Source organism: Mesoplodon bidens (genome assembly GCF_964165515.1).
Source record: "Mesoplodon bidens genome assembly, chromosome: 9".
Classification (NCBI taxonomy): Eukaryota; Metazoa; Chordata; class Mammalia; order Artiodactyla; family Ziphiidae; genus Mesoplodon; species Mesoplodon bidens.
The window spans coordinates 11,656,011-11,680,228 of NC_138166.1; the positions used below are offsets into that span (position 1 = coordinate 11,656,011).

Sequence of the window (24,218 nt, forward strand, 5' to 3'; positions counted from 1 at the left end):
AGAGCACGTCATCAGTCCAGGCTCCATAAAGCCCACTATCAGGAGGTCATCCTCTCCGACTGAGGAAAGGGCTGTCTCGATGGTGCCTAAAGGGCCTGCCCACTGCTGGGTGCTCTAAGTTTCCTCTTGTTGTGGTGGATTCATAAAGGAGATCTGCCTTGTCTGGCAGCTCCCCCATCCAACAGATGGGAGGAAGGTAAGTGAATCTGGTAGAGGCAGCCTGTGGGAATGTGCCCGGCACCAGCCCAGGCACAAAGGCAAGACCAGAGCCTGTCACAGACAAGGATTTAGGAGGGGGAGATGGGATTCTGAGCTGGCATGTGACCCTGCAAACAGCCTGGTTACTGGTTACAAGACTCCGCCCCCCACCGTACCCCTCAGTTGCTGAGCCAGGCTCGGGAACCAGCCACAAGGAAACTGGCAAACTCCCCTGCCTGGGTTCACTGTATTCATGGAATACATTCAGCTCGGGAGACTCCACCAACCAAAAGCCACTGGGCCCCAGACCTATGTAGAATGCTTGCAAAAGTATTCTGAGATGGAGGTATTAAAGCACCTCCACTCACAGGCTAACCAAGTGCCTTTTGGCAAAGCACACCACAGTTGTGAAACTTCTGGACGTTATCACAGTCTACAGCCCAGTTGCTGAGTGTCAACACGGAGGGAACAGCTGCAAAGGCACTCCCACAGAATGCTCGTTGCCAGGTTAAGCTCAGCAGGACGGTGCAGTGCATTTCTGCTGACGGGCTCCTCCAGGAACACAGTACAGGCAGTTTAAAAATAGTTGTGACATCTCAGCCTGGATTCAGACTCAAGTATTGGCCAACACAGCAATGCGGATTCATCAGTGATTCCCCAGAGGAAGGTGATGGCGGTGGGGCTAGAGCTGACACATTCTGCGATGCCCTCTCCACACCCCCAGTCTGTGAGGTGGGAAAGCAGACTAATGGGCCTGCAAAGGGGAAAATAATCAGTTTGCCCAAGGGGCAGAACGTGTAGGCCATCTGGTTTGGACTGTGTCTTCCAAAATAAAGCAATTGGCCTCAGCAGAAAGAGAACATGACCTTGGCTGTTTGTTGGGGTCTCCCAGAGATTGCTCTGGAACTCTGGTTCTCATTTTTGGTTTGAGAGATGAACCTGTTAGGCTCCATCCCAGACAGGAAGCATGACCTCTGTGACTGTCTAACCATTTTTTTTTTGTTTTTGACACACGGGCCTCTCACTCTTGTGGCCTCTCCCGTTGCGGAGCACAGGCTCCGGGCGCACAGGCTCAGCGGCCATGGCTCACGGGTCCAGCCGCTCCGCGACATGTGGGATTTTCCCGGACTGGGGCACGAACCCGTGTCCCCTGCATCGGCAGGCGGACTCTCAACCACTGTGCCACCAGGGAAGCCCTAACCATTTTTTAAAAAAACAGTCGACTTTATTTCAAACAGTGTTCCCTGGATGTTGGTAAGGATGGGTCTGCGAGAGCCTGTGATCTAGAAGGATGTGAGGCAGGATTTGGGGCAGGATGGCCGCCCTACTTTGCCCGGGCTGCTCAATTAGACCCAACCTAGTCCCTCAGCCATCCTCACTTTCAACGAGTTTGCTCAGTTTCAAACTAGGTACTAACTTTGAGGGTTTCCTGGTTCCCTTGAACCATCATCCTTCTTTTCTCCCAAATCAGTGCTAGGACTAACCATAAGTTATTTAATTCAGTATAAACAAAATTAAATCCTCAAATGGACTCAAGGAGACTGAGTTTGAGTGTGAAGTTAGATATGCAAAATGTGGAAACAGGGCTTCCCTGGTGGCACAGCGGTTGAGAGTCTGCCTCCTGATGCAGGAGACGCGGGTTCGTGCCCCGGTCCGGGAAGATCCCACATGCCGCAGAGCGGCTGGGCCCGTGAGCCATGGCCGCTGAGCCTGCGCGTCCGGAGCCTGTGCTCCGCAACGGGAGAGGCCACAACAGTGAGAGGCCCGCGTACTGCAAAAAAAAAAAAAAAAAAAAAATGTGGAAACAACTCTTCTATCTTTACTATTTGTTAAGGTCCTGAAATGAAATACAACCAAAGCAAGTACTATTTCTGTTGTTGAAAATACCTCACCATGTTTCTCCCGGGTGGTGACAAGTGCTGAACGTTTCATGTTCTCGTGATGTGCACTCCAGGATGCTGCCATTATGGAAGTCGGGCAGTTTACTGTAAGAGTCCCCGACTTACATTCACTCTCTACCTCGCAAACAGTGCTCACTGTTCTTGCAAAGAACTTTGTTTTAGAGTCAGGCAGGTGGGTCTTTCTCCCCTTCTGCCCATTTCTTTTGCATTCATTCACAGTCCTTTTCAACCTGGCGCCAGGCAGTGTAGACACACTTTATGGACTTACAGAAGCCATCCCAGGTCATCCCGGATTCATACCCTTTCCCCTGAGTGTGGCCCTGGGTCCAGGCTCTGATGAGCCAGTGTCACGGGGAGAGGGGTGTGGGAATTAGTGATATCAGAGCTTTCCCGTCGGGGGGGCTGCAGGGGTCCTGGCTTCACCGCATTTGAACAGATTTCTACTGTGGTTTGAGGGTAACACTTCTAAGTTAAATGATATTTTATACACACTTGGGTCTTGGATCCCCAAACCAAATAAACCACAGATTTTATCTTCTGCCAGGCTCAATATCAAGTCAGCCAAGGACAGGATGTTGTACCCCGGGGAGTTGTGTCTTCACCAACAGCCTGATCAGTCCTCTTCACGAGGACCTGATTTCCCGGAGCGCCCAGTGTGGACTGGAGGAGCCCGCAGATGAGGGTCTTAAACAGCTGCACTCCTGACATTTGGAGCGGGATACTTCCTGCGGTGGGGCTGTCCTGGGCATCGTAGGCTGTTTAGCAGCATCCCTGGCCTTGACTCACTACACGCTGATAGCAGCCTACTCCTCTAGTTGTCACAAACAACATAATCATCTGCAGCTAAGAACCACTGTCTTAGAAGGGAAGAAGCAGGGTGGAAGGGGATTTCTCTCCCAAGGTGTCTTCTGTCTGTCCTATGAGAGGCTGGGAGCCTCTGGCTGTCACCTCTGGTGACTCCTTTTTTTGTTTGTTTGTTTGTTTGTTTTTGCGGTACGCGGGCCTCTCACTGTTGTGGTCTCTCCCGTTGCGGAGCACAGGCTCCGGACGCGCAGGCTCAGCGGCCATGGCTCACGGGCCCAGCCGCTCTGCGGCATGTGGGATCTTCCCGGATCGGGGCACGAACCCGTGTCCCCTGCATCGGCAGGCGGACTCTCAACCACTGCACCACCAGGGAAGCCCTGGTGACTCCTCATAATAGTCCTTCTCAAACTTTAATGTGCTACCCCGCCCCCGACCCCACACATCTTGTGAAACTCTGGCTCCTGATTCAGTGGTCTGGAGTGGCCGGAGGACCCAGCATGCTCAGGGAGGCAGTTAGAAAGGCGGGGACCACCCCTGGGGTAGCAAAGGCGAGGCTGTGAAGGTCGCACGGGTATCTTAGTGATCTCTTTGTTGGAAATTAACGGAACCCCCTCAATGCAGCCAAAGGAAAAAATCCAACACGTGAGAATCAGGGCCTCTCACACAGTGGAATAAGGGCTTAGTCCAGCCTGGGGAGGCAGGGCCGTCCCCCCTCTCCTCTGGCTCTGCTTTTGGTTCCTGCCGCCCCGCCTCCTTGGCTGCATCCCACTTTGTCCATCCCTGGACCCACTGGTGGGCGGCACGGATTCCCTGACAACGATGTGTGTCAGGTAAGTAAATGGACAAACGGCAGCTTCTGTAGGACCCCTGGTAGTGAGAGGTCCAGAGCACAGAGGTGGCTTCTTGGCCTGAACAAGATTGCTGTCCCCCATCAATGGAGCGAGCCTACAGGAGGTCGCCCCAGGAGTGGGGGCCGGCCCAGGATCCCGGGAGCAGCCTGGCTGGGCAGGGCTTGGTTCCATCTGTTCTCGGCCTACCTCTGACTCCCCTGGAGGTCCCCGCCCCTTTCTCCTCCCTCTGGCCCTACAGATGATGGAACAGAACCGCAGAGACCTTCTGAGCTCATGAAATGAACGCAACCCTTTAGATCCGAGGTAGAGTATTCCCCTCTTAAAGACACTCCCACGTGGGAAAACCCAAATTTAGGAAATGGGTAAATTAAAGATGACTATTTGTCCCATGAAGTGATGTTCCCTCCACGAAGGACTTCCTGCAGAGTTATTTTAAACAATAAGCTTCCCTTGGTGCACTCAAAATTATTCAATTTATGCAGGTTGCGCAGTTAAAACCTCAAACATATCTGTCTGGTGTCGGGCCTTTTCCAAGGCAGTAGAGGTCTGAGGAAGGTGCATAGGTTAGCAGTTTGGGCTTACTTTGTAAGAAGTCATCCTTGGAGGGCAGCGCGCTGACCTTAGCTTCTGCCAGTGGGGCTCATTTCTCCTTTCAGAGAGCTGACCTCACGGTTACCGCAACTTGGAAAGGCATACACGTTCTGTGTGTAAATTCTGCCTCCTCAGAACAAAAAAAAAGGGAAGAAATAAAAAGTGAGCAGAGGCCCTGGGATAGAGAAGGTTCACAATTTAATCAGCTTCTGGGGGCAGCCATGGTGTGGGCATCAGGAAGTTATAGTTTTGGATATTGTGTCCAGAGGGATTTTAAAAAGAATTCAGGAAAATTCTGCACACGAACTGGGAGAAGAGGAGACAGCTGGACAGGCCGACTATCCTTATTTTAAAAGATGTTAATGCCAAGGCTGACCTGAAATGGCATCAGGCCTGCGTGGAGTCAGGGACCGTGGCTGGTATAAATCGTTGCCATCGCAGCATGGCAACTCCTTTGCATCCACAGGGATATGATCTGTGGAAACACAAAAGCCAGTCACCCCTCCTTTCAGCTGCTGAGCTCTCCCTCCCCAACACATTGATGCAACTCCAACAGCTCAGCGCTATATTTAGCACAAACCAAAATACCCACCTCCCAGACTCCACCCTCCTGTGCCCCTGAAATGAGCTGTGTCTGCTGTATTTCTGTTCCAGCCCAACGCACGTGTACACGATTCCCGAGGAGCTGGGTCCAGGAGCAATTGTGGCCAATATCACAGCTGAGGACCCTGATGATAAAGGTTTTACCAGCTTCCTCTTCTACAGCATCACTACTGTCAACAGCTATTTCATGATCAATCAGTGTAAGTCTCACACACACACACACACACACACACACACACACACACACACACACACACATCCTTATGTGCATCCTTTAATTCAGCCATTTGGATTGTTTTACAAATATTTTCTCTGTCTTCTGGTCTGGGGCATGCCTTTCCGTCTAGACTATCGTAAGTTATCGGGGTAACAGGTGTATTTTTTTTTTTTTTGGCCACACCTTGTGGCTTTGGGGATCTTAGTTCCCTGACCAGGGATTGAACCCAGGCCCCGGCAGTGAAAGCGTGGAGTCCTAACCACTGGACCACCAGGGAATTCCCTGTAATAGGTGCATTAAAAGCAGCTGGCATAAGGTTTGGGGACATTGAACAGGGCCCTGTGCCAACAGCTGCATCATCAGCTGTATCACCACTCCACCTCTGAGGCAGGTGGGCATCTAGGGATGGATGAGTTCACTATCCTGACGGTACCTTGAAGTCTCCTGAACAGAGGATCCAGACCAGCACTGTCCAGAAGAAATACAGTGGAAGCCACATATGTAATTTTAAAGTGGCCACAAAAAGTAGAAACAGGTGAAATTGATCTTAATGAGGCATTTTATTTAACCCACGATATCCAAAATATTATCATTTTAACTTGTAATCAAGATTTTAAAGTTACTCATGAGATATTTTACCTTATTATTGTTTGTGCCAATTCTTTGAAATCCGTTGTGTGTTATACTTATCGCATCTCAATTTGGCCTAGCCACATTTCAAGTGCTAAAGAGCCACATGTGGCTAGTGGTTACCGTATTGGATTGCATCAATCTATTGATACATCCATCTGCTGGATTCCTGGGGGATTTTCCCATCTAAGTATCTTGGTGCAGAGAAGGAGAGTTTCTCCCTCTTAATGACCATCTTTTAGTCCATACCGGGCAGGATGCTGCGTGATCCACATGCATTCTATCTTAAGTACCCAGCAGAGCGACCCAACGAACTACCGTAATCCACATTTTACAGATGAGGAAACTGAGGCTTAGAGAGAGACTCGGACAGGTTAAGTGACTCATCCAAGGTCTCACAGCTTGTAGGTTGTGAAGCAGCGATACAAACCAAAGCTGCCCGACTCCAAAGGCTGCACTTTTCCCTACACCTAGACTCTGTACCACCTCATAAATCCCTGTCACATCACCCAAAAGGACTTCACTTTACATTGATTTTGTGGAGGCCAGCACTGGACAATCCCCAAAAGACAATGTGGTACTCGTCCCATAGGCTTTAGGGCAAAGGTTACCTGCGCCCAGGAGAGGTGGGCAAAGGCGGTGCTGGCTGTCATTGAGGACCTCACTCCAATGATCATGGCAGGGTGGACAACTGTGGTTTAGAATTCTGTTCGTTCGAGTATTGCAAATTGAACTTTTAACAAATACAGTGGGTTTTTTTTTTTGTAGTATATTCATTAAGACTCTTTGCTTGCAAGTAACAGAAACTAAGGCCAGCCAAACCAAGCAAGAGAAAAAAAAAGTAAGGGAGACCTATCACCAGGATACTGCATATCTCATGAGAAAGAGTAAACAGTCAGGGCACAGGAAGGATGGGAAGTAGCGCTGCTCAGCAGCTAGAGTTCTGGCATCTTATCTGTAGCTCCACTAGGAACCTGACTTGTGTCTCCCAGTTACAAATTCTCCAGAAAGAGAGCTCAGGGGTTGGAGTCAGCTGTCTATCAGTCCAATGAATGGCAGGCAAGGACAGCTGCCAGGGGGCCTAACCCTGAGGCATGAGGTGCAAAATTCTAGAAGGATCAGGTCAGACACTCCAGTCAATGTCCAAGACAGGAACTTAAATAAGGTGTTTTTTTTTTTTTTTAAATATAAATTTATTTATTTATTTTTGGCTGTGTTGGGTCTTCGTTTCCGTGCGAGGGCTTTCTCTAGTTGTGGCAAGTGGGGGCCACTCTTCATCGCGATGCGCGGGCCTCTCACTGTCGCGGCCTCTCTTGTTGCGGAGCACAGGCTCTGGACGCACAGGCTCCGGACGCGCAGGCTCAGTAGTTGTGGCTCACGGGCCCAGTTGCTCCGTGGCATGTGGGATCTTCCCAGACCAGGGCTCGAACCCGTGTCCCCTGCATCGGCAGGCAGATTCTCAACCACTGCGCCACCAGGGAAGCCCCAGGTTTTTTTTTTTTTAATGTACTTGTATAAAGAATATTCTCTTTGTAAGCCAGTCCTCACATCAGAATGTTCTTTTCAAATGTACTCCAAGTCTCCACCTACCTTTGACTCCTCATTTCTCTCCAAAGAGCCATATTCTGACCTTGGCTTTCTCACAGTGACTGGGACCATCCAAGTGGTGCGCAGGATAGACCGAGATGCCGGTGAATTAAGACAAAATCCCGCCATATCTCTGGAGGTTCTGGTGAAGGATAGACCCTCTGGGGGTCAGGAGAATCGCAAGCAGATAACCTTCATTGTGGAAGACATTAATGACAACCCCTCGACATGCACCAAGTTCACCTTCAGGTATTTGCCTCTGAGACACGTGTGGGCACGTCACCTCTTTGGGGGTGCTTAGGTCTTCTGGTATAGTCTGGCGGGGACTGAAGGATTGTGGGCACCTGCGACACAGCTCAATAAGATAAGTAGATTTGAACTGTCCCTTTAGGTGAGAGATTTTCCTTCCACATCCTTTTTTCTTCCCTCTCTTCCATTTTCTTTCCTCTTTGTAATCTCCCTTCTCCACTTTCTTACTCTGTTAAAAAAAATATATATATATATATATATATTTTTTTTTTTTTTGCGGTATGTGGGCCTGTCACTGTTGTGGCCTCTCCCGTTGCGGAGCACAGGCTCCACACGCGCAGGCTCAGCGGCCATGGCTCACGGGCCCAGCCACTCCACGGCATGTGGGATCTTCCCGGACCGGGGCACGAACCCGTGTCCCCTGCATCAGCAGGCGGACTCTCAACCACTGCGTCACCAGGGAAGCCCCCAAATATTTTTATTTTGCTCTCTTCTACAACATGTTCATCTCCGTTGGTGACAAGTCCATAGGACTTGTCAGGCGCTCTCTGGACTGTACCTTTTCTTTATTTATTGCCACCCATGGCAAGATGGTGCTGTTGGTTAGCAGTTATAGTAGATACTTGAGACTTAGGATCGGTAACTAGGAGCTCCCAGAGAAGTGCGCCACCAGTAATATGAATAAATGAAAGCAAGTATTTACTTAAAACAAAGCATCTAATTCACTTTACACAACTTAACTGCCTGTGAACAAAAGGCAATGGAGAGGGGGGAAAAGGCAGATACAAGTTCTTTTGGATATTTTGACCTGTTCTTTGTCTCACAATCTACTCACCATTATTTAAAAATAAAGTCCCTTGGAGGAGGAACCAAGATGGCAGAGTAGAAGGACGTGTTCTCACTCCCTCGTGCGAGAACACCAGAATCACAACTAGCTGCTAGACAATCACTGACAGGAAGACACTGGAACTCACCAAAAAATATACCCCACATCCAAAGACAAAGGAAAAGCCACAATGAGAAGGTAGGAGGGATGCAATCACAGTAAAATCAAATCCCATAACTGCTGGGTGGGTGACTCACAGACTGGAGAACACTTATACCACAGAAGCCCACACACTGGAGTGAAGGTTCTGAGCCCCACACCAGGCTTCCCAACCTGGGGGTCTGGCAGCAGGAGGAGGAATTCCTAGAAAATCAGAGTTTGAAGTCTAGTGGGATTTGATTGCAGGACTTCGACAGGACTGGGGGAAACAGAGACTCCACTCTTGGAGGGCACACACAAAGTAGTGTGTGCATGGGGACCCAGGGGAAGGAGCAGTGACCCCAGGGGAGACTGAACCAGACCTACCTCCTAGTGTTGGAGGGTCTCCTGCAGAGGTGGGAGGTGGCTGTGGCTCACCGTGGGGACAAGGACACTGGCAGCAGAAGTTCTGGGAAGTACTCCTTGGCATGGGCCCTCCCAGAGTCCGCCATTAGCCCCACAAAAGAGCCCAGGTAATCTCCAGTGTTGGGTTGCCTCAGGCCAAACAACCAACAGGGAGGGAACCCAGGCCCACCCATCAGCAGTCAAGTGGATTAAAGTTTTACTGCGCTCTGCCCACCAGAGCAACAGTCAGCTTTACCCACCACCAGTCCCTCCCATCAGGAAACTTGCACAAGCCTCTTAGAAAGCCTCATCCACCAGAGGGCAGACGGCAGAAGCAAGAAGAACTACAATCCTGCAGCCTGTGGAACAAAAACCACATTCACAGAAAGATAGACAAGATGAAAAGGCAGAGGGCTATGTACCAGATGAAGGAACAAGATAAAACCCCAGAAAAACAACTAAATGAAATGGAGGTAGGCAACCTTCCAGAGAAAGAATTCAGAATAATGATAGTGAAGATGATCCAGGACCTCGGAAAAAGAATGGAGGCAAGGTTGAGAAGATGCAAGAAATGCTGAACAAAGACCTAGAAGCATTAAAGAACAAACAAACAGAGATGAACAATACAATAACTGAAATGAAAACTACACTACAAGGAATCAATAGCAGAATAACTGAGGAGGAAGAACGGATAAGTGACCTGGAAAACAGAATGGTGGAATTCACTGCTGTGGAAGAGAATAAAGAAAAAAGAATGAAAAGAAATGAAGACAGCCTAAGAGGCCTCTGGGACAATGTTAAATGCAACAACATTCACATTATAGGGGTCCCAGAAGGAGAAGAGAGAGAGAAAGGACCCGAGAAAATATTTGAAGAGATTATAGTTGAAAACTTCCCTAACCTGGGAAAGGAAATAGCCACCCAAGTCCAGGAAGTGCAGAGAGTCCCATACAGGATAAACCCAAGGAGAAACACACTGAGACACATAGTACTCAAACGGGCAAAAATTAAAGACAAAGAAAAATTGTTGAAAGCAGTAAGGGAAAAATGACAAATAACATACAAGGGAACTCCCATAAGGTTAACAGCTGATTTCTCAGCAGAAACTCTACAAGCCAGAAGGGAGTGGCATGATATACTTAAAGTGATGAAAGGGAAGAACCTACAACCAAGATTACTCTACTTGGCAAGGATCTCATTCAGATTCGATGGAGAAGTCAAAAGCTTTACAGACAAGCAAAAGCTAAGAGAATTCAGCACCACCAAACCAGCTCTACAACAAATGCTAAATAAAGGAACTTCCCTAAGTGGGAAACACAAGAGAAGAAAAGGACCTACAAAAACAAACCCAAAACAATTAAGAAAATGGTCATAGGAACATACATATCGATAATTACCTTAAACGCGAATGGATTAAGTGCTCCGACCAAAAGACACAGGCTTGCTGAATGGATAGAAAAACAAGACCAATGTATATGCTGTCTGCAAGAGACCCATTTCAGATCTAGGGACACATACAGATTGAAAGTGAGGGGATGGAAAAAGATATTCCATGCAAATGGAAATCAAAAGAAAGCTGGAGTAGCAATACTCATATCAGATAAAATAGACTTTAAAATAAAGAATGTTACAAGAGACAAGGAAGGACACTACATAATGATCAAGGGATCAATCCAAGAAGAAGTTATAACAATTATAAATATATATGCACCCAACACAGGAGCACCTCAATACATAAGGCAACTGCTAACAGCTATAAAAGAGGAAATCGACAGTAACACAAAAATAGTGGGGGACTTTAACACCTCACTTACACCAATGGACAGATCATCCAAAATGAAAATAAATAAGGAACAGAAGCTTTAAATGACAAAATAGACCAGATAGATTTAATTGATATTTATAGAACATTCCATCCAAAAACAGCAGATTACACTTTCTTCTCAAGTGCACACTAAACATTCTCCAGGAAAGATCACATCTTGGGTCACAAATCAAGCCACAGTAAATTTAAGAAAATTGAAATCATATCAAGCATCTCTTCTGACCACAATGCTATGAGATTAGAAATGAATTACAGGGGAAAACACGTAAAAAACACAAATACACAGAGGCTAAACAATATGTTACTAAATAACCAAGAGATCACTGTAGAAATCAAAGAGGAAATCAAAAAATACCTGGAGACAAATGACAATGAAAACACGACAATCCAAAAGCTACGGGATGCAGCAAAAGCAGTTCTAAGAGGGAAGTTTATAGCTATACAAGCCTACCTCAAGAAACAAGAAAAATCTCAAATAAACAATATAACCTTACACCTAAAGGAACTAGAGAAAGAAGAACAAACAAAACCCAAAGTTAGCAGAAGGAAAGAAATCATAAAGATCAGATCAGAAATAAATGAAATAGAAACAAAGAAAACAATAGCAAAGATCAATAAAACTAAAAGCTGGTTCTTTGAGAAGATAAACAAAATTGATAAACCATGAGCCAGACTCATCAAGAAAAAGAGGGAGAGGCCTCAAATCAATAAAATTAGAAATGAAAAAGGAGAAGTTACAATAGACACCGCAGAAATACAAAGCATCCTGAGAGACTACTACAAGCAACTCTATGCCAAACAAATGGACAACCTGGAGGAAATGGACAAATCCCTAGAAAGGTATAACCTTCCAAGACTGAACCAGGAAGAAATAGAAAATATAAACAGACCAATCACAAGTAATGAAATTGAAACTGTGATTAAAAATCTTCCAACAGACAAAAGTCCAGGACAAGATGGCTTCACAGGTGAATTCTATCAAACATTTAGAGAAGAGCTAACACCCATCCTTCTCAAAATCTTCCCAAAAACTGCTGAGGAAGGAACACTCCCAAACTCATTCTATGAGGCCACCATCACCCTGATACCAAAACCAGACAAAGATACCACAAAAAAAGTAAATTACAGACCAGTATCACTGATGAATATAGATGTAAAAATCCTCAACAAAATACTAGCAAACAGAATCCAACAACACATTAAAAGGATCATACACCATGATCAAGTGGGATTTATCCCAGGGATGCAAGGATTCTTCAGTATATGTATATCAATCAATGTGATACACCATATTAACAAATTGAAGAATAAAAACCATATGATCATCTCAATAGATGCAGAAGAAGCTTTTGACAAAATTCAACACCCATTTATGATAAAAACTCTCCAGAAAGTGGGCATAGAGGGAACCTACCTCAACATAATAAAGGCCATATACGACAAACCCACAGCAAACATCATTCTGAATGGTGAAAAACTGAAAGCATTCGCTCTAAGATCAGGAACAAGCCAAGGATGTCCACTCTCACCACTATTATTCAACATAGTTTTAGAAGTCCTAGCCATGGCAATCAGAGAAGAAAAAGAAATAAAAGGAATACAAATTGGAAAAGAAGAAGTAAAACTGTCACTGTTTGCAGATGACATGATACTATACACAGAGAATCCTAAAGATGCCACCAGAAAACTGCTAGAGCTAATCAATGAATTTGGTCAAGTTGCAGAATACAAAATTAATGCACAGAAATCTCTTGCATTCCTATACACTAATAATGAAAAATCTGAAAGAGAAATTAAGGAAACATTCCCATTTACCACTGCAACAAAAAGAATAAAATACCTAGGAATAAACCTACCTAGGAAGACAAAAGACCTGTATGCAGAAAACTAGAAGACACTGATGAAAGAATTAAAGATGATACCAACAGATGGAGAGATATACCATGTTCTTGGATTGGAAGAATCAATATTGTGAAAATGACCATACTACCCAAAGCAATCTACAGAGTCAATGCAATCCCTATCAAATTACCAATGGCATTTTTTATGGAACTAGAGGAAAAAATCTTAAAATTTGTATGGAGACACAAAAGACCTCGAATAGCCAAAGCAGTCTTGAGGGAAAAAAATGGAGCTGGAGGAATCAGACTCCCTGACTTCAGACTATACTACAAAGCTATAGTAATCAAGACAATATGGTACTGGCACAAAAACATAAACATAGATCAATGGAACAGGATAGAAAGCCCAGAGATAAACCCATGCACCTATGGTCAACTAATCTATGACAAAGGAGGCAAGGATATACAATGGAGAAAAGACAGTCTCTTCAATAAGTGATGCTGGGAGAACTGGACAGCTACATGTAAAAGAATGAAATTAGAACACTCCCTAACAACACACACAAAGATAAACTCAAAATGGATTAGAGATCTAAATGTAAGACCGGACACTATAAAAGTCTTAGAGGAAAACATAGGAAGAACACTCTTTGACATAAATCACAGCAAGATCTTTTTTGATCCAGCTCCTAGAGTAATGGAAATAAAAACAAAAATAAGCAAATGGGACCTAATGAAACTTAAAAGCTTTTGCACAGCATGGAAACTATAAACAAGACAAAAAGACAACCCTCAGAATGGGAGAAAATATTTGCAAATGAATCAACAGACGAAGGATTAATCTCCAAAATATATAAATAGCTCATGCAGCTCAATCTTAAAGAAACAAACAACCCAATCCAAAAATGGGCAGAAGACCTAAATAGACATTTCTCCAAAGAAGACATACAGATGGCCAAGAAGCACATGAAAAGCTGCTCAACATCACTAATTATTAGAGAAATGCAAATCAAAACTACAATGAGATATCACCTCACACCAGTTAGAATGGGCATCATCATAAATTCTACAAACAACAAATGCTGGAGAGGGTGTGGAGAAAAGAGAACCCTCTTGCACTGTTGGTGGGGATGTAAATTGATACAGCCACTATGGAGAACAGTATGGAGGTTCCTTAAAAAACGAAAAATAGAATTACCATATGAACCAGCAATCCCACTACTGGGCATATACCCAGAGAAAACCATAATTCAAAAAGAAAAATGCACCCCAATGTTCATTGCAGCACTAGTTACAATAGCCAGATTATGGAAGCAACCTAAATGCCCATCGACAGACGAATGGATAAAGAAGATGTGGTACATATATACAATGGAATATTACTCAGCCATAAAAAGGAACGAAATTGGGTCATTTGTTGACACATGGATGGATCTCGAATCTGTCGTACAGAGTGAAGTAAGTCCGAAAGAGAAAAACGAATATCATATATTAATGCATATATGTGGAACCTAGAAAAATGGTACAGATGAACCGGTTTGCAGGGCAGAAATTGAGACACAGATGTAGAGAACAATCATATGGACACCAAGGGGGGAAAGTGGCTGGGCGGTGGTGGTGGTGGTGGTGTGACGAATTGGGCGATTGGGATTGACATGTATACACTGATGTATGTAAAATTGATGACTAATAAGAACCTGCTGTATAAAAAAAATTACATTAAATTAAAAAATTTAAAAAAATAAATCAATGAAGTCCCTTGTGATTCTGGGTTAATATGACTCTTGGAAAACAGTACTGTCTTTCCACTAACTATTTTGTCTCAGTGCCACAAGATGAATAATTCCCCAGGTTAGCTTCATCTCTGTGGTTTCTTAATAGCTAGTCTCCAGTTTCTTGGGAGTCTGAAGGTGGTTCTTCCTGGGGGTGGGGAGGGCACCTCTGCAGTGACCCTTGCTGAGAGAGTGTCCTCTGTCTGGAGCAAAGCTGAACACCAGAGCTGGTCTCACTTTCAGATCTCCCGAGGGAAAGAGTCTCCCTCTGAGATTATCTTTGGTTTTGCAAGTTCATTTTTTAAGCTCTAGGTAACTCTGGACATAGACCTGATACATAGTGTGGCCATGCAAAGGACAAAGGACCCTAGACAAAGATTATCTAGGATAAGCAGTAGAAATACAAACTCCTGGGGCTTCCCTGGTGGCGCAGTGGTTGAGTCCGCCCGCCGATGCAGGGGACACGGGTTCGTGTCCCGGTCCGGGAAGATCCCACATGCCGCGGAGCGGCTGGGCCCGTGAGCCATGGCCGCTGAGCCTGCCCATCCGGAGCCTGTGCTCCGCAACAGCAAGCCAAACGACAGCACTGGCGCTGCCCTGGGCTCTGGCAGCCCTGTCCCTGAATATTTACTCTTTCTTCAGGGCTCTTGGCACAGTCCCTGCGGCGGAGTGAGAGGCCCGCGTACCGCAAAACAAACAAACAAAAAGAAATACAAACTCCTTTATTATGCTCTTCGATGTCCCCCCGTTTTCCCCACTGGCATGCCCAGCATAGTGCTAAGAATCAAGTGGTCTTGAGCCTGGCATCAAAACAGCTAAACCCTGTTCTGGACATACCCTGCTTGCCTCTTCAGATCTAGCTCCCAGCCTCCCCAACCCTGCTCTGTGCCCCAGGAGGCTGACCTCTATGGATATCAACTGCTCCCTTGCCCTGCACCTTCCCGTTGGCCCACAGGAAGCCCTGGAATGAGGGGGAGAGGGAAGTCAGGGTATTTATCCCCTGGCTCCCTCCCTGTCAGCAGCATGAGCCCCTCCACCTCCTGAAGGTCTCAGTTCCTATCAGGCCGCCCTCTGCACACAGCACCCTCTGTCCCTGGTTCCGGTTTCAGGAACTGCTCCCTCCTCTGGCTCCTTGAGGCCTAGCAGTGGAAAGGGAGGCCCACTCTTCCTAGACCTAGACCATCCTTTGAAGTTTCCATGTACCGTGTGTACACGTTGTAACAGTCCCTTTACTAAATCCTCCCGGAATTACCTTAGTGTGCCATCTGCTTCTTGCTGAGGCCCCTATCAAATCAATAATGGCCTTGACCATGGGATAGGTTCCTATCCCAACCCCAAGAACAGAGTCTGTTTGATGGGTGAGAACAGTTGTCATGGATAGTTAGGACCGTGACTTCCACACCGTTTTCTGCATAAATCAAACCCACCACTGGTCCCTGGGATGGGGCAGAGGTGATCCAGAGTCACTCTTCCACTTTCTTTGAAAATCTAAAGCTATGCTAGTGCCCTTGGGTGGCTCCAGTGCATCTTGGGAAATTCTTCTCCTCAAGTCCTGCTCTTCTAGACCCTCCTGCTTTCCCCCTTTGTTCTCCTGCCCTAAGAGGTGGGGGAAGATGGTTGAAGCGTAAGAACTCTGGGAATCAATGACTGGAGCGGACTGTGCTACCTCCACTCTTCCTGGTCAATTTTCTCCCCTCAGTGCATTTCTGGTAAGTGTGGACTGTGGCTTCCCGTGGTCCCGAGTCCCCTGATGTGCGAGATGGCAGTTTATTCCATGTTAGCTGGTAAAATCACATTTTGATGATCTCCTCTCCAAGTTAGCCTTGAAGGTCAATGCCAGCCAGTAACTGAACTAATTGTATTTATTACTAAAGGTAATGTTCTAAACAATGATCCAGGAGGGCCCTGGGCTTTTCCAGTGGGAGGAACTTGCAGTCGTCCTGTAAAAGCCAAGATATGAGGAGGAGCAACAAAAGGGCTCCTCCCTCTGCGGTCCGGGAAGTCAAAGTTTTTACTCCCAAACCCCAGCTTCGTTTGCATACCCCAGGGAGGGGCTGGAAAACCCTGACCTGCATCACCCACCACTCTCCCATGCCTAGCATCTTGTCCATTCCCACCACACCAGAGTGGAAGCACCTGGGCAGGTCAAACGCAAGCCAAACGACAGCACTGGCGCTGCCACGGGCTCTGGCAGCCCTGTCCCTGAATATTTACTCTTTCTTCAGGGCTCTTGGCACAGTCTCTGCAGCGGAGTTTGGGGGAGCAGGTAGAATAGGCTGGGAGGGCGCCAAGCACCCAGTGGATCCCACGAGGCAGGTGGCTTCGTGCCAGGTCCCCTGCCATCCCCGTGGGTCCACGCAGGCTCTCGGGCGGCCGAGAGACAGAAACAGCCCCTGTGGCTTTCCCAGGCTGGTGATGAATGAGCCCAGGGCCCTGATGGAGGCATCAAAGGCCCCGTGAGAGAGCCGCTCTGGTTGTAAATTGTCAGGCACTTGGCTGAAAGCGCTTCGCAAGCTGTTTGTGAGCCAGAGGCAGAGGATGTCGGCTGGGCTTGTCACCTCCAAGTGTGGGGGGAACCGTGGTCAGATGGCTGGGAGTGAGGGCAGCCCGCCTTTGAGGCAGGGAGTGATGAATGGCGGGGGGGGGAGTCGTTTTCCAAGTCATGCGTTTAGGGGAAAAATACCAAGTGGCAGGGGAAAATGAAAAGAACATGCCAGGCGGCCCTAAGGGGCCAAGTGTGAAGGCCTCTTTGGGAGGGCGTGAAATGCCTGGCTTCAGGACCCTAGAGTCTTTGGGTGATGCAACCTTCCGGCTTCTGCAGATCTGTAATCAAGGCTCAGATCCCTGAACCCTCTGTGGGCCTGGAGAGTCATTGGTAGAACTGAAAGTAAAATTTACTGTGACTCTTAACACTGACAAGGGGATGGTGCCTGGATGCATCAGCTTTCTGGGACAGGTCTTGCAACCACCCTGAACCAATCTTTCTTCATCTGTAAAATGGGGACAAGAACACAAACCTCTAGGCGATGAGGGGATTAGAGAGAGAGTTTTTAAAGTGTTTGGTAGGATACCACATACAGTCGGTATTTAACAAATAGCATCTCTTCTAAGTATCTGTGAGTAAAACCATGACATCGTGCCATCAAGACAAGAATGGAAATGCTGGGACTCCAGTCCTGCTGAGACACAGAGACATCACGGAGATTCAGTTCCACCTGTGAGAAAGACCGCTTTCCCAAAGCAAATCCGGTTATCCTCAGCAGCACAAAAACAAGCTTGCCGTCAGACTTGGCTCCATGTTTGCTAAGCCCATTTTAGCTGCCATGGAGAGCTGATGTGGAGTGTGGAAAGCAGCCTAATTCTGTTGCGGAGAGAGACGACAGTGCAGAGGATTAGAGACACGTGTTGATGCTCTGAGAACAAGGCGCCAAGACAGGATTAGATGTGCGAGGCTTTGATTAGTGGAAATGCCTGTGGGAGAAGATGGGGAGAGAGCTAGGCTAGGCTGCGAGGGTCACCAGACCGTGATGCAAGTCCGACCTGAGTAAAGGAAGGAGGGAGGGTGCATGGGTGGGAATGTTCTAGTCTCTTCTGCAGTCCATGAACTTGGCTAGGGCACTGGGGAGTCCTGGAGCCAAAGTCAGCTGTCACAGGACAGGAATGAGTCTGCCTTAGTATCTCTGCCCTGCCCTGTCGTTGGCACATGACCTCACTGCAAATACAGCGATGGATTTCAGAGTCCAGCGGCTGGGGTCTGTGGTCATTCTATTCCTGCAGCTGTAGGTCTTCCAGGCACATTCTCCTGGCAGCTCCCAATATATTTTTGTAAGAAATCCTGCCCAAGGCAAAACATGATTGTGGTAGGGAAAGAAAGAAAGAAAGAGAGAAAGGGAGAAAGGGAGGAAGGGAGGAGGGAGGAAGGAGAGAGAGAGAGAAAAAGAGAAAGAAAATACTAGCCACACAAATTCCTCTTTGCCTGTACATGAGCCGCTTTGCAGTGTGATTTTGCCATTCCTCCCATCAAGAGATGGGTATCTCTTTCTACGCCTTGAATCTGGACTTGACCAGGTGAATTGCTTTGGCCATCAGAACATTCACAAACATGGCGCAGCAGAGGACTGAAAGGTGTGTATGAATTGGGACTTGCCCTCTCTTGCTACTTTTGGAAGCCTAAGATCTCCATGAGAAGAGCCCAGACTAGCCTCCTGGAGGATGGGAGGCAATATGAAGCAGAGACCACCCACCTTCCCACCATACCTGTGAGTGAGGCCATCCTGGAGCATCCAGCCCCCACCGAGCTGCCAGTGACTGGAGAGACCAGCCAAGCTGGCCTAGAACCAAAAGAGCGAATGGATAACCCTTAGTGTTGTAAGAAAGAATAAATGCCCATTGTTTTAAGCCACTAGGTTTTGGGCTGGTTTGTTATGTAGCAAAAGCTAATCAACATGCCCATCTTACAGATGGAAAAACTGAAACCTGGAGACGTGTGAAGTCCCTTAATGGGTCTGGAGGTGTTACCATGCTTCCTCAGAGTCTCCCACTCCAAGCTGGGCTTGACCAGATGGTTTACTCATTTGCATACTATCTGCCTCCCTGCTGGAGTGAACTGAGATTGGGACCCAGAAGTCAACCTTTTTTTTTTTTTTTTTTGCAGTACGCGGGCCTCTCACTGTTGTGGCCTCTCCCATTGCGGAGCACAGGCTCCGGACGCGCAGGCTCAGCGGCCATGGTTCACGGGCCCAGCCGCTCCGCGGCATGTGGGATCCTCCCGGACCGGGGCACGAACCCGTGTCCCCTGCATCGGCAGGCGGACTCTCAACCACTGCGCCACCAGGGAAGCCCCGAATTCAACCTTTAATAAGCGTCTATTGAATAAATGATGCTAAGGTGTCAGGAAGCCCTTCTATGACTTCGAAGCCCTGAGAACACAAGTGGAGGAATTACCAGTCTTCTAAGCATGGGAGGGGAGGGAGGGGTGCAGGGGTACAGCGATCCTCCCCAACCAGATTATCAATTCCTACAGGCAGGGGCAGAATTTCTATTTCTCTTATATTCTTCACTCCTGTGCTAGTCCCATAAGCTACCATTCATTCATTCATTCAACAAGTATTTCTTGAGTGTGCCAAGAACAAAGCAGATAAAGATCCCCAGTCTTGTGGAGCTTACATTCTTGGGGGCAAACAGGCGATAAACAGGATATGTAAGTAAACTGTATAGTATATTGGAAAATGGTAAGCACCAAGCATTAAACCTACAGGGGGGAAGGGGAGAGGGAGCAATGGGCTGGGGGCATTGACATTTTAGTTGGGGTAGCCAGGGAGCCTCCTGAGAAGGTGCCATTTGATTCCAGACTAAAGATAGGGAAAGAGCAAGACATTTGTGGGAAAAGCATCGCACAGTAAGTGCAATGGCCCTGAGGCCAGAGCCTGGGGAGTGTCCAGGAGCACAGGGAGGCCAGGGTGGAAGGAGAGTGAACAAGAAGGATTAGTAGGAGATGAGTTCAGACAGGTAAGGGGTGGGCGCACGTCATGAAAGATGCTGTAGATCAGAGTCACGACTTTGAGTGAAATCAGGAGCCCTTTGCGATTTAGGAGCAGCAGAGCGACGTGATCTGACATTTTCACAGGATCCCTCTGGCTGCTGTGTTAAGAATCCTCTGTGGTATGCGGCTGCTTCCCACTAGCTATCTACCTTACGTTTGGTAGTGTATATATACAGGGAGATCAGCTCGGTGCTTTGTGACCGCCTGGAGGGGTGGGATAGGGATGGTGGGAGGGAGGGAGACGCAAGAGGGAAGGGATATGGGAACAGATGTATATGTATAACTGACTCACTTTGTTATAAAGCAGAAACTAATACACCATTGTGAAGCAACTATACTCCAATAAAGTTGTAAAAAAAAAAAAAAAAAAAGAATCCTCTGAAAGAAGTCAAGGGCAGAGTGGGGACACCAGTTAGGCAGGTACTGCCTTAACCACGGACTTGCTTTCAATTGAAATGAAAGCCGGGGTGTCTAGCCTGGGGCCTGTGTTAGAAGGAATGCTCAGTCACCATTTGTTGGGGGAAAATATTGAATCGTGTCTTTTTGCCAGCATTATGGTGCCTGAGAGAGCAGCCAAGGGGACGTTGCTTCTGGACCTGAACAAGGTCTGCTTTGATGATGACAGTGAAGCACCACACAACCAATTCAACTTCACCACGCCATCCGGAGTGGGAAGCAGCAGCAGATTTTTACAGGATCCAGCTGGCTCTGGGAGAATTGTGGTCAGTTAACGGTCATTGCATCATCGAAAGGGCATTGGGGAAGTTGGTCTAACAGGCATAGTGCTTTTGCTGCCCCACAGAGAGAAATTTCCAAAGTAACTCCCTCTCCAAGCGACTGTAACTGACAAACTTAATAGTGACTCTGTTTTCCCCATTTGCTCTTTATTTTACCCAAGTTCCAGGAATTGTTTGTTATGCATGGTTATGCCTGGGGTGCTAAGGATTGGATTCTTTCTTGCATAGCTCGCGGTTTGCAGGCTGCGTGCCTGGTGAGCGTGCTTCCACAGTCACATATCAGTGCCCTCTGGGCTCAAGCACTTTTGTTTATATCAGTGCTCATTCCTCGCCATAGAGGTGTGAGGTGAGAGAGAGCAGGGCCAGGGCCATGAGTATGTCCTGCTGAATTCCGCACTGTAGAACCACTGGAGACCCAAAAAAGAGGGGCATCTCCACTGGGGCAAATACGTAATTGGAGAAAGAATGGGAGTAAAAGACAGGTCTCAGTGAGCTGTGTGAGACATTTAACAACAAGGTTCCCACTGCAGGATTGGGGGGAAAGGGAGAGAGAGATAGAAGGGCAGGGTAAGGTGGGGGTCTTACAGGGGGGTGGTCTTGATGGGGGAGATCTTTGCATCAGAGATAAAGCCTCAGGAAGAAGAGCAAGCAGCCCACTAGCCATCCTCTCAAACACCCCCTTCTCCACCTCCCATCCCCCAAAAAGCGTACCAATTTTATTCACTGTGTCAACTAAAAATAACTTTTTTTTTTTCTGTTTGAGAAATTAATACATGGTCACTGTAGAAAATGTAGGAAACACAGAAAGGCATTACTATTCAGTAATAACCACTATTAACATGTTGATATATTTCTTTCTTGTCTTCTTCCCTATGCATAGATTTTATGTAGAGTCTATACATAGATGCATAAGTATTCTAAATGATAGAAATAACCTTGCATGTAGGATTCTGTATCATGCTTCTCTTTGACTTAACCTGAAATCTTGAGCCTATGCTGGGCAATAGTGCTTGATGAACATCTTTAAACAGATGCTCTCTCCTGATAAATTCTTTCAAATAAGTTCTCTAGCAGTGAGCAAAGGTATGGACCTAACTTTTTAAAGCTCCTCCTATGGGAAAAATTGCTTTCCAGAAAGGTTTTGCAATTCACATGTCCACTAACAGTACAAGAAAATGTCAGTTCAATTAAAAGGATTGTTTATTCTGTGTAATCTGATCTCTCTGTTTTAATCTAGTTGATTGGTGATCTAGATTATGAAAATCCAAGTAATCTAGCAGCCGGCAATAAATACACTGTGATAATGCAGGTGCAGGATGTTGCCCCTCCTTACTATAAAAGCAAGTATCATTTTGGTTTATTTCATGAAGCATCTTCCTTGAGTAGCAATGACTAAATTGTGCTGGGCAATGCTTGGGCTTGGGCTGGGGATGTATTTATGTTCAAAAGGAGACTTCCAGAAGCCCCAACACTTAGGAATCAGCCCAGCCTCCTCCTGTCCTTCACCAAGAACAGTTAATCAGTCTTCAAGTCCTTTCTTCTGTGTCACCTACTAAAATCTCGAGGATCTGCTGCCTTCCCCCCAACTCCGCTGCACCTGCATCCCGCTAGTATTGCTCTAGTGCAGAACCTCCTCTTTCGGAGCTGAATTACAACACTAAGAGTGTTTCAAGAGTCTTCCTGCCCACCTTTAGTCTTGTCCCTTTCCAACGCATCCACCACATTTCTGACAGTGATTTTCAGGAAACGCAAATGCCACCGTATTCCTTCTTGCTGAAAGCCCTTGAGTGTCTCCCCATAGCTGTCAAGTTCACATTCAAACTCTTTGGTTTGGCACAAAGCAATAAAGCGAGTCATGTGAATTTTTTGGTTTCCAAATGCATATAAAAGTTATATTTACATTATATACTGTAATCTGTTAAGTGTGCAATAGCATTGTCTTAAAAAATAATGTACATACTTTAATTAAAAATACTTTATCGCTAAAAAATGCCAACCATCATCTGAACCTTCAGCGAGTCATAATCTTTTTGCAATGGTAACATCAAAGATCACTCATCACAGATCACCATAACAATATAATAATGAGGAAAACGTGTGAAATATTGCAAGAATTACCAAAACATGACACAGAGACACAAAGTGAGCAAACGCTGTTGGAAACATGGTACCGATAAACTTGCTCAACACAGGGTTGCCACAATGTGAACATTTACATTCTGTAAAAAACACAATATCTGCAGACTGCAATACGTAAAACGCAACAGAATGAGAGATGCCTGTATTGTGATTTAATTTTTTTTCCTATTTCCGTTTATAGATAATATCTACATTTATATCCTAACAAGCCCAGAAAATGAGTTTCCTCTTGTCTTTGATAGCCCATCCTACGTATTTGCCGTGTCGGAATTAAGCCCACGTAAGTAACCAACAAGACACAGACTCCAGTGCTCTTGATAGACCCCTTTCTCTGGACGCACTTGGGTGGAGGGAGGCTCCCTGTCAGAGGCCCTGGTGGTGTTGTGCACAGCGACTCACAGCTGATTCCTGTTTATTGCATGTCTTACTTCTTTTTAAATTCTCCTCACTGTGGAGGAGCCCTTCAGGTGAAATCCAGATTTTGAAAACTGTTGATTAAACTGTATTTCTCTGAACCCCCTGATTGCCTCTTTGTCTGGGTGCCTGATTCCTCTAATCCTCTCTTTTTGCAGCCTAAGTTTTCCCTTGGTCTCCACTGTGATTTTTATCCAGCTCACTCAGAGAATTGAAATTTAAAAATAGAGAGAAGGCTTCCCATTTCTAGATTTCTTTCATTTAAAAACAAAATAAAGATGTTTTTTCTCTCCCTTTGAAGGATTCCCTGGAGGCCTCTTTTTCCGCCCTTTAGGATGCCTCGATTTCTGCAGGCTCCTCCCCACTCCAGCTGGGTTTCTCCCTGTCTCTCCCAGTAAAGGGGAGACAGTTAACTCTAGAATAATCAGACCTCACCACAGTCTTTGAGACTTTTTCTTTTTTTTTTTTTTTGCGGTACGCGGGCCTCTCACTGCTGTGGCCTCTCCCGCTGCGGAGCACAGGCTCCGGACGCGCAGGCTCAGCGGCCATGGCTCGCTCACGGGTCCAGCCGCTCCGCGGCGTGTGGGATCTTCCCGGACCGGGGCACGAACCCGCGTCCCCTGCATCGGCAGGCGGACTCTCAACCACTGCGCCACCAGCGAAGCCCCGTCTTTAAGACTTTGATTGTGGATACTTGTACACTAACAAGCAAAGCAAACAAACCCCAAAGTCTCCCTCTAAAGTGATCTCCTCTTCATTTCGTTCTCTCTATGATGAGCTCCATCTCCTGCCATTACATTTTACACAAGATACAAAAGGAGGGTCTGAAGAAAACGCTGTCGATTGCTTATGCCTTATCCAGTGAATAAGAAGTGCAACAGGAATAGGCTTTTTCTGGATTCACAGATCTTGCTACAATTATTAACCACCTACTCTGGGTCAAGCACG

The 24,218-nt window shown here is 46.6% G+C and overlaps 1 protein-coding gene across 1 annotated transcript in view; it reads left to right on the forward strand.

The window, feature by feature from the left end:
* Window positions 1-24,218, forward strand: part of CDHR3 (cadherin related family member 3) — a 75,552-nt gene that overhangs the window by 36,231 nt on the left and 15,103 nt on the right. Inside the window, exons 7-11 of the mRNA XM_081244223.1 lie at window positions 5,000-5,148; window positions 7,442-7,631; window positions 20,531-20,702; window positions 21,955-22,072; window positions 23,038-23,136. Of these exons, the coding sequence (XP_081100349.1) occupies window positions 5,000-5,148; window positions 7,442-7,631; window positions 20,531-20,702; window positions 21,955-22,072; window positions 23,038-23,136 (728 nt within the window). The remainder of the gene's footprint in view (window positions 1-4,999; window positions 5,149-7,441; window positions 7,632-20,530; window positions 20,703-21,954; window positions 22,073-23,037; window positions 23,137-24,218) is intronic.